General features: G+C 29.0%; 2 protein-coding genes across 2 annotated transcripts in view; one reads left to right on the plus strand and one right to left on the minus strand.

Moving 5' to 3' along the window:
• The window catches only part of LOC106462353 (ATP synthase subunit delta, mitochondrial-like), a 7,911-nt gene extending 1,433 nt beyond the window's left edge, over positions 1–6,478 (plus strand). The window contains exons 2-4 of the mRNA XM_013922270.2: positions 3,769–3,922; positions 5,173–5,261; positions 5,823–6,478. Coding sequence (XP_013777724.1) covers positions 3,769–3,922; positions 5,173–5,261; positions 5,823–5,945 — 366 coding nt within the window. The 3' untranslated portion in view covers positions 5,946–6,478. The remainder of the gene's footprint in view (positions 1–3,768; positions 3,923–5,172; positions 5,262–5,822) is intronic.
• A 1,541-nt stretch (positions 6,479–8,019) lies between these two features.
• Positions 8,020–11,634, minus strand: part of LOC106462336 (rapamycin-insensitive companion of mTOR-like) — a 71,874-nt gene continuing 68,259 nt past the window's right edge. The window contains exons 31-32 of the mRNA XM_013922252.2: positions 11,106–11,244; positions 8,020–8,989 (exon numbers count right to left, since the gene is read on the minus strand). Of these exons, the coding sequence (XP_013777706.1) occupies positions 8,912–8,989; positions 11,106–11,244 (217 nt within the window). The 3' untranslated portion in view covers positions 8,020–8,911. The remainder of the gene's footprint in view (positions 8,990–11,105; positions 11,245–11,634) is intronic.

An 11,634-nucleotide genomic window follows, 5' to 3' on the forward strand; every position in this document is an offset into this window, starting at 1 on the left:
AGTTATTTAGTATTGTATTTTTGAGACAGGAAACAGCCTCATTTTTAGAATTGTGTACAATAAATCATTGTTTATTGAAAATTGAATTTTTAACTTGGATGATTTTATTAGTGGAAAATCTTGCCTTACTATTACTTTTACTTTTGATACTGAAGAGGTTACTGCTTATGTAGATGAGAGTACAGGTTTGGATTTGGTGTATTTGGATTTTCAGAAAGCATAAAAGGGTTGTTAAAACATTATTTCTATGTATGAAGGAAAAATTGGCTAGAAAAGTGGCTGTATGGAATAAAGCAGCAGGTTGTGGTCCTACTAATTGCTGCAGAGTATCACAGAGTCACACAGATACACGTGTAATAAGGCCATATATTCTCGGCCACAATTATATCATAATTTCATTTGCAGAAGCAGTCACAATGGATCATTACAATTTACAATGACGATTAAGCAATTTTATCAATTCACCATAGTATCTTTAGTTAAGTCTTTTCCTAATGTCTTATGTAACCCAGAAAGTTTATGTTTATTTCTATTACATATGTTGTATATATGTATATATATATATATAAACATTAATAGCTAGCTACCTTTTCTTATTCTGATTTTTGAAAATATTTTTATTGTGAAGTACTTCAATGTAAGGCAATAAGTATATTTGCTTAAATTATTTACATATTGTTTAGTCTTATTTAGAGTATTGTTTAAATTGTGATACTTTATGTTAGTTTGTGCTACTTTGTGATATTCAGTAGGACCCAAGAGTTGTTATATATATGGAATTCTGTCAGAATGAATTAATGTCACAAGTGGGATACCTCAGAGCTTAGTTTTAGGACTGTGGCTCTTTTTGGTTTACATCAGTGACATAGATGAAGGAATGGTAAATAGATTATTTAAATGTACTTATGATATTAAAATATTGTGTGTTAATGACTGTGAGGAGAGGATGCTACTGCTTTATAGTAGGGTTTGGATTATTTGGCAAGTTGGGCAAATAAATGAGAGATGACTTTTAATTATAGTAAATGCAAGATAATGTATGTGGGATATCATAATTTAAATTATAAGTATAATAATAAGTGTTATGGAAGAAAATGATCATATTGTTCTGGTTGATCAGTCTCCGAAGTCATCTAAACAGTGTGCTCTTGCTAGTGATAGGTCAAATAGTATTTTAGGTTTACCTATATTAACACTTTCAAGATGGTTCACGGGTGAAAGGCCAGGTCATCTCGTTTGTTAACTCGCATTCAAAATTTTATTGAACTACTATTTCATGAATTTATGTCAAGAAGTTTGGTATCAAATTTTAGTACTACATTATTCAATTTCTTAATTTAAAAGCAAATATTAAAAAACACAGATAAACATTGATTTTTGTGTGTCACATGGTATGTTGAATGCAGCACTGGTACAAATTAAATGTTTGCGAAGTCAAAATATTAAGTCTCTAGTTTTGAATGAATTGGAAACTCAAATTACCGTTATTGACAAGCTAGAATATAAAATAAGAGCCTCTTATCTTTCCAGTTTGCCAATATACTGCTCATGTAATAAATCAAACACAGTAGTACCCTGACCATCTCTTTCCATTTTTGGAAATGCTCCCTTATAAACACTTACTTCTATATATGACATGAATAACCAATTGGAAGCTCAGAATGTCCCCCTAGTGGCTTTCTCAACTATTTTAATTGGCTTAGATACCATTTCTTTCTTTTGAACCAAAAGTTCAAGGAGGTAGGGTGTGTGTCCTTAGTCTGCTCGAAATTTCATATTTTTTAGACTACATTTTAGTTACTAAGCTTGATAAGTTATAGTGGAAATCTTTGGTATTGATGTAGTAACTTATGATTTTTTTAGTTATTCAAATGTATATATAAAACCTAAAAATAATTATTTTGTTTTATTATCCTCCACGTGCAAAATATTTAAAGGCTTGGCAACCTATGTCAAGCAGCAACTGAGTACAAAGGTTGTAACTAGAAGAGATAATTGTTTGCTTTACTTCTTCATTTACTGTTCTATGTTTAAGAAAATAAGTTTAAGAATTTATTTCCAAATAGCAACAATCTATATACATATATAATAATTGAAAATGACTGTATTTTACAAAATACTAGTCTACTAAAACACAGCCAAGACAAGTTACTTTGTACAGACCAAAGGTCAGTTTTATGTTATTGGATGGGTTGCCTTGAGATTTGGTATATACAATATATTTAAAATAACCTAAGGGAAGGTTTTATAAATTTTTGAATGATAAGGTTGATTCTTTGGTGTTTTATTTTAAGGTATAAGTTAGTGGATCAGACAGCTTAAATGGACCATTAAGTCCCTTGTAGTCTTTAATTTCATGTTAGTAATTGTCACTAGTACTAGTAACATAATATTTGTAAGGTAAATAAGGATTAAGAGTTAACCTAATCTGCTAGTAATGGTAATTACAATAATTAATTTTTATATTTGCTAGTAAAATTTGTAGTTGGTATCTCTGATATCAAATGCATAATAACATATTGAATGACACTGTAAAAGGTTGTGGCATGTGTACTTTCACCCCCACTAATGCACATATGATTAAATATATTACCCTCAATAGTTAAGATTTATAACCTTTTTATTCCATCATTCAGACAATTCATAAGAAGACTGTCAAGTTTTAAACACCTGAATTAAGTTCCCTCCTTCCAGAACAAAACTAAATCAAAAGTCTCCTTATAACTTAGATGAATTAAATCAGATATCAGTCTAGAACATGCTTCTGATCTCCTTCCATGTTAATATATTCTGGTTTAGTAAAGGGACCAAATTTTCACATTAGTATCCCAAAGAAGTCTACCTTGCACTGTAACTTTTATTTGCCACTGACAAATGTTTGATTATTACTTTAAAATCTGGCAAATAACAAAAAAAAAAGGCAACTACTTTTAAAAACACCAGCATTTATTTACAACAAAATTTACAAATTATTCTGACCTAGCCTGCAAATTCATTAACATAGTGTGTGTCTCTTTTTCCCTCTCTTACAGTGTATATTTTATGAAGCTCTGCAGAGTCATTGATCAGAAAACTACCATTTGTTGAATAATTGTTTTGTATTGCCACTTTCCAGAGCTATTGACAGTCAAACATGTTTGTTGCTGTAAAATTTATCTCAGTTTGGTCACCTCTATAGCATTTGTTTAAGGTACCACTGATGACTGGCAACAATTTGTTTTTGTCATCTGTTAGATATGCTTTGGTTTTCTCATTGTTTAGTGCTTCTTCAATTGTCCCCTGGGCTTTTATCATCCTACATGAAAAAAGAAGTATGGTCTATATAAAAAAAACTTTGTGCTCTTTTCCACTACAGCTAAGCATTCAGCAGTTGTAAAGGTTTTATCATTAATTACACCAAAATCCTTTTTGTTTTCTCAACATTTAAATACTTTTCTTACACAAGAAGAAAGTACTTTTCAAATTAATGATATCATTTTTGGGTTATTTTTTCCTTATGAGATGTAATACATTGATTCATATTTAAAAAAATAATTAGCTTAAAGTTATTGATATCAATATTTTTGCTTGCAATTCATGGGAATCAAATATCTCTACATTTTTTGACTTTCATGTAATAATAACTTTCTAAATCTGTTATGATGTTAAAGTTGTCCAATAGTATCTAGAATGGCATGATCTTTACTATAAGCTTATTTCAAATCAGCTTATTTGAATTAATTTTGAGGATTAATTAACATTAGTGTAATGCTACCCTTTTTATTTCAGATATTTTATGATCAGGTAAACATAAAGCAAGTGGATGTACCATCATACAGTGGTAGCTTTGGTATTTTACCAAACCATGTTCCAGTGATAGCCATGTTAAAACCTGGTGTTGTAACTGTCTACGAACAAGATGGTTCTACTAACAAGTTTTTTGGTACAAGTTTTTTAGTATTATTCAATAAAAAAAGATGTTTGTTGTAATACTTGAAAGCTTCACTTTCAGATGCCTGAATTTTTTAATATGTAGAATTCTGTTTCACCTTTTATTATGCTGAAACTCAAAACGTAAATTCCATGTTTCCAAACACATTTTTGAAAAGCGACATGAAATGTGGTAAATCATTATTATTCATGAATTTAGTTTGAAAGTATTTCACATGTGCTACCTGTTAGTGTTGTAGAGCTGTTAAAAATGAGTATTATTTAACATAGATGTAGCTTATAGTTTTATATGTCTCAGCTATTTCAAATGTAAATTATGTTTATATACTGGTATTTTATCAGACATTTTATCATTGTTAAAAACAGGAATTTTTATAGCTTGTTTATTGTAATGAATGGTTGACAAAATATGGTCCCCACTTGAAAACAAATGATACTATAGATGATATTGTAGTAATTATGATCAGTTCCTGATAAGTTGATACCTATACATTGGATCTAACATCAAAAACAATTGTAGTGGTCTAAATCCTATCTGCTGCTTGTAACAAATCAGCATACTGGGGAGAATGGGCTGTAAAGATTCCCTGTGTTAAGAAGACCTCTAGCTTCAAGCCTGTAGACCACAAGCTCTTTACTCAACATCTTTTGGAAGTCTCAAAGCTTACTTATAATTATAATATACTGTTACTAAATCTAATTCTAAAACAAATAACATAATATTTAATGTGGCACAAAAGCAGAAACACTGATTTTTTTTTACAAAATTTGAAAAAATGTAACTCATATTTTAGAATTTGAAGTTTATATAATTAGAAAAAATTGCACAAAAATTAGCAATAAAAGTTTTTAATCAAAATATGGATATTTTCAAATCTAAATATCTTCCTTAAAGTAAAATACAAATGTGTTTTTAGTGATATCACAAAGAAATAACTACCTAATTTTAAGAGTAATCCCAATGAATACTGGTATTTAATTTTCCCTTTAATGCCTTATATCCAGTTAAATATATTAGTATTACTGTAGTAGTTAATTAAAACCTTCATTAATATATGCTTTATAGTTTGTGACTGTTTTAATGTTGTGATTGCTGCAGAAACTATTACTTAGCAATGGTTATTAAACTCTATTGAGATTCCCCTTGGATGAGTAAAACCTATCAAGTAAAATCCACCAATTAAAGAAAATGGTAAACTGAGATTGTTGTTATTTAATGTGCATAATATCTTATGCTTTCAGTAAGTAGCGGCTCTGTAACAATTAATGAAGACTCTTCTGTTCAAGTCTTGGCTGAAGAAGCTGTCCCAGTTGAAAACCTTGATCAACAGGTGTGTGCTACTAAATGTAACAGGGATAATGAAGCACCATGGCTTACATTTTTGGAAAATTCTTAAGCTAAAATATGCTATTATTTCAAATAGATTTGTTGTATTCTAAAACTTGATTTCAATGAAAATAGCTAAAGTCACATATTTGAAATTCTATTATAGCTATTTCTAAGTTATCTATGAAAAACTATAGTAAAAGTAATAAGAAATTGGAAAACAAAATTAAAACTAAATCACATTTCAGTATAATCTAAGTAAACATCCTGTAATTTAAGTTCACCTAAGCTATCATGTTTTCTAATTTTTTTGCTAACTTGGGTGTAGCATTTGAAACTTTTAGTTTACTTAGTGTTTTGGTATACACCAAAAATTCAGAATATTCAGCCATTGACTTATTTAACATGTACGTAAATTATTAAATGTTATTACAGATTATCTTGTGTTAAGTGAGCTTTGGTGATATATTTGGTAATGTCTGATATAATTTGAGGTAATATAATTTAACAGCAACTATTTTATTCTAATGGAAGTTAATTTGAACTCATTTACATATTATCTCAGGCATGTAGGGAAGGGCTCCACAAGGCCCAGCAAGATCTTGGATCTGCAACTACTGACGAGGCCAGAGCAGAAGCTCAGATTGCTGTAGAGGTCCATGAAGCACTGGTCAAAGCAGTTGAATAAAATGTGTTAATTATGAAAATAGTTATACTTTTAAAACAATAACAAAAAATTGTGAGAATAGATTAAGTAATAAAATTCTTTTCTCTATAGACACTCAAAAAGAACTAGTTTGGAGTTGCACTCCAGGTCATGTAGTGTTGTCTATTAAAAATACATTGATTCTTTTGTTTAGTCATATTGTAAAAAAAATCAATAATGATATTAGATAACTTTTTTTAGTAATTTTTGGCACCCTGTATCAAGACCCCATCATACTAGAAATGTAGCAAGATGAACTTGTTCAATGTGAATGGTTTAATGTAATAGCATTATATATAATTTGAATTGATAACATAAATCTTGAATTAATGCTTTTCATGCTGTGAACACATTTTTGGTATAAAGTGCACATCTGCTTATCCAATTTCTAGTAAAAATAAATTGAGATTTTATAACATTTATTTAACTTCCGAAAAAAATTAAGAAAACAATGTTCAAACTTAGATATCTGTAAAGCTCCAAGGAATTTCATCCATAAACAATGCATTTATGAATTCTTTTCCAAGTTTTCTGTCCATTCCAAAGCATAGGTATATTTGCTAAGAAACTAACAATCCCTTAAAAATATAATTACCCTTGCCCTTCAAAGTATGGGACAGTCTAAATCACTTTGAAGCATTTTTTATAATGGGGAGATAGAGCATTTTCACAGTTTTCAGTTAACAACTCTGTGAAGTGTGATTGGATTTCTACCAAATTTCATGGGCACATTAAAGAATGAGACTTGTCATCACACTACCAAAAAGATGTTCTGGATCACTGATCATTCTAGATCTGAGGAGGATTTTGGGAATTTTCAAAGGTGAAATTTTAAGTTATTCAGTATAACTGTATGTAATCTCAAAAATGGATTGGCAGAGCAAAATTATGCAATCTCTCTGATTGTTCTTATTATCAATGTTTTGTTTCCTTTGCTTTGTTTCTTCAGGAGTTTCATTTGACCACGTCGATTGTTTTCCCTCCGATTCAGTTATAATAATTTTTGGCATCCATCTAGTTTTTTTTTTTCCAAAATTTTAGTTTAGAACTTATTTTATAGATGGTGTTAAAACTGTTCATTTGAAATGAAAACCTGAGGTGGTTTGATGCTGTGAACATGCCATTTTTGAATTTCAATGTTAACCAAAATCTCAAATCCCTGATTTAATCTATAATGGTATTGAAAGAACTTGCTGTATAAAATCCAAAAACAACAAAATCCAATTTCACTTGGATTTGAATGTGAGACTTCCACATAAGAGTCAAGTGCTGTAAGCACAGAGCTACTTTGACATCCAGTGTTTGAAATCCAATATTAATAAATACTAATTTAAAATATGGTATTCATACTTTTACAAATAATGAAAGAGAGCTTGCTCTAAACTTGGTCACTTATTTAACAAAAAAAAGATTACAAGAATCCCAACTGTACTGGTATTTGAATGAGATACTTCTGCTTGAGGTTTGGGCACTGTAACTACTGAGGCAACTCAAGTTTTACCAACAGACAGTGGCTTTTATATATAGATAGATTGTTAAATTTTTGTATTCAAACAACACACACACAAATTATTGAAAATAAGGTAAATTTCTACATTTCATATAAAATGTTATTACATTGTATGACCTATTGCCATTTGTAGTTGGAAGTGGTAACGACTGCAATTGCTAAAATAAAGTGTCATATCGACATGTTAGTGATTATCAATGAAGTTCAAGCTGACTGGATATATATAAAATAGCTTTTTTATCAATATCAATGAAAAAATAAGACAACAGTTTTGAGTTTGTTTTAAAAAAAATTCAAATTTTATTAATTTCACAACATAAATGAGAGGAATGCTAATCATACAAATTAAAAAATATAGAAACTATTGAGTAAGTTTGTGCTAAGTTTCTTGCAATTTGGAAAAAAATCAAAAGATGTTGGTGACACCCCTCTAGACTGGAAAAAGAGTTATATTAATGAAAATTTGCTCTTAATAAGTAAAGATCATAAATACTGAAAGTTTGGTTAAATAATCTGTACTGGTAGAACAAAAAATGAAATACAAAATCAAGAAGCAATAAAAGAATTTTATTTCTTTTCAAACAAAATTGTAATAGAATTACTTACAATAAGGTACTCATAACTGTACAAATTTACATTGGATTTATTGGTTATCCTTTAACCTGTAGTTAAAATCACTGAGTGTACATAATAAACAATTATTTAAGGAACAGATTCCTTAACTAGATAAAATATCACCATAGATTAAGTAGCTATCTACATATACTCATCGATAATCGAATTCTTTGATTAATTAAACATATAACAATCGGTATACGTAATTTTAATACATAAACTTCTTTTTAGTGAAAGAAAGACCAGCTTAATCTTAATTCCTTAAATCTTGCTGGTTCACAATTAAAGCACACATTATAAATGAAATTTTTGTTAAAAATAAAATGTGACTGTATATTAGCTTTTAATAATAAAAAAAAATCAGTGTACAAGTAACAAAACACGAATTTTAATATTGAATGATGAAACTGTATAATCTTTCACCCCTATGTTTTAAATATTTGGAGAAAAGCAGCACATCCCATTAATTCTCCAATTCTTGTTTTGATATACACACATAGATGGGCTCTATGCATTAGTTTTTATTTCATTTTCACAAACTATGTATTTTTTCTTTGAAGTATTCAGTTTTGAGACAGTTGGGTACTTTAGTTTGATGTATTTTTTATGCAAACGAATGTTTTCTCACTTGTGGTCAACTGTTGTCTTAACTGTAGTTTGTTAAGCTTATACAGACTGGATATACTTGAAAATTTATGATTCATCATTTGCCTTACTAATATAGTTTGAAACATGAACTTTTGCCATTAATTGTACTTGAACACAATTAAAACAACTTATTTTAGACTAAGGAAGTTTTATAAATATAACAACTACATTATTGCTATGCTTTACTTTCACTGGATGTAGGCAGGACAGGGAGAGAAAATGAAGCTAGAACCAATTCAGCTTCTTCAAAAACCTGTTGTACAAAAATCCATTACAAAAGTTAATGCATTATATAAGGTTAAAAACAAAGCAAGCAAGTACACAGAGCTCTACCGATCCTTGAAAAACATATTTAGAAATTTCTGATGTTTTTACAATATTTAAAAAATACACTAGTTTATGACAGTACTAAATTAATTACTGAAGAGAACAGAAATGTCATTTTTAAAAAAATGTATTTATATAACCAAATTTACATTTATCACTGTGAATTGTGGCAAGCGTTTAGTAAAATCTACAAGTCTGCTGCTCACAAAAAATGAGATGTGTGTATTTGTCCACGTCTATGAATTAATGATGTTAGTCTGAGTCAGAGTGCAAGATGATGTTCATGTCAATATTAAAATACTGTTGCTCACTGTACAGTATGCATATTATATTTGCATAACTTCTAAAACCTTTAAAATGTATATTTACAGTTTTTCAGTATTCTTCTGTATTGTAACTGGTATTTATTCTCCTCTACCATGAACTATTACTAAATCAGCAATGTAGGGTAAAATATATAGTTGATGGATAACTCTGACGTCAAATACATAACACCATGTTGAATGGCACTTTGACCCCCCATTCTTGCATATAGGGTTAAGGTGTGGATTTGTTTTTTATTTAATGGTCTAATAAGAAACATTTACAAGTTCCTAGCAGTAGGGAAAACTGATATATCTAATAAGAGACTCTACAGCCATAATAAAGTTATTAAATCTGCACTAAAGAAATAGCAACAAAAACTTGTCAGAATTTCTTTACCTCATAAAAACATTGTTAGTCAATCCTATCAGCCACAGTACGTGAAAAGTTGACTAAAACGTTTTCTTGCAGAACTCCAAAAATTTTTATGCATGTTTCTAAGATACTGTATTTTATACATGAGACAATGTTTTTGGAATCAAGATAGTTTATCAATAAATTCTTAACAAATATTAAAACATTCGATTTTATAACTTTTTTTCTTCATAAAAATAAAATTTATGTTTATAATTTCTTGTAAATTTGATTATGATACTTAAACTTTAGATCTTCCCGTACTGGAAGAAATCCTTATATTCCAAAGTAAAAGATGTGTTTTCAACCTCACACTTTGAGTATGCTATACATTATTTTTTATGAAATGGGTATTGTACTGGGTAACATCCACATGAAACACATCGTTATCAAACCCTGTTTGCAAGTAATGTAATGGTACAAATATCAAGACTGAGTAATTAGCTTCTGGCCTTTCATATCATATGCAAAAAATGGCAGCTCTGGTGCAACATGATTGATTCATCACACATCCTTCAACAATTTCCCAGATCAGTTACAGGTGTTTAGAATTTCTTATTATGTATGCTAGTCTTTTACTATTACCTGATACTTTATTAGTGTCACACTATGAATTATTTATGTTTTCTTAAACAAGTATGCAAAATATTAGGCTTAGCCCTTGGATGATATGAATTAGACTAAGTTTGCTATAAGTAGGTAAATCAATATTGAAGCAGTTTTCGTGGTTTTTGAAGCTAATTTGTTATTTAAACAGGCAGAGTGAAATATTAAAATAAAAATTTTATGTACATCAAATACGTTTAAAATGTACATGAAAATGACTTACTGATTTCTACGATTCAAGTTTATTCCAGTATACCAATAATTTTTGTAAAAACACAATAATTATGCTATTCTAACAAAAACATACAGAAAATTTACTGGTTTATCTGAACAAAACTTGTATGAACTTAGGTTTTGGAAACATAGCAAAATAAAAAAAAAGTATTTTACATATAAAACACTTTATTTGCTTTTTACATTCATTTTTTATTCATAGTATCTTAGAACTATTTGGAAAATGTGTACTAAGTTTAATGCTAGTAAAAATAAGTAATTTTAGAGAAACATTTTATGAGAGGCATTATAAAGTTACTGATATGGCTAAGAATCTGTAAAGAATTTATCAAAATATGTTTAAAACATTCTTTATAACGATATATCAATACAAGTAATTCACAAAATTATTTTTTAAATAAATCTAATGATAACTTCTCTGTTAGTATTTGTATCTAACTCAACATGATTTACATTATGGTAAAAAAATGAAGACCTCCATATACCTGTTCAAATTTCATGTCAAAGAACAGTTCCTGAAGGAACCTTCGTGCTGTGAGCCGGAAGTTGTATCGAGCCATTTGAAGACAAATCTCAGAGTACAAACATACGTCTTGGAATGTGTTTGGATATTTCTGTTTCAAACTAGAAAATAAAAAAATGAATAGGTAGATGTTTCTATTCACAAGTATCAAGATGTTAATAAAAATCCAGTAACACCTACATGAAAAAAACCTTTATACCTTTTCAACAATTTATAAAATATGTATAAGTTCTGACTCAAATTTTATGTGTTTGATACTTGTAAGTATAACTGAGAAAATACTATCACTGAAGTAACAAACATCTGAGCATACATGTACAAATGAAAACAAACTGTCTAGTTTGTTTATTAGTTTATTCAAAAATACAACAGCTTCAATGAGCACGAAATCATATATACACCTGGAAAAAAGTTAAGCACCCCCGTGTTTTTTCAAGTGATTCAGATTCGACGTTCTTGTGACTGATTATAAATTACCATTCAATCTAAAC

Source organism: Limulus polyphemus, unplaced genomic scaffold (assembly GCF_000517525.1).
Source record: "Limulus polyphemus unplaced genomic scaffold, Limulus_polyphemus-2.1.2 Scaffold45, whole genome shotgun sequence".
Lineage (NCBI taxonomy): Eukaryota > Metazoa > Arthropoda > Merostomata > Xiphosura > Limulidae > Limulus > Limulus polyphemus.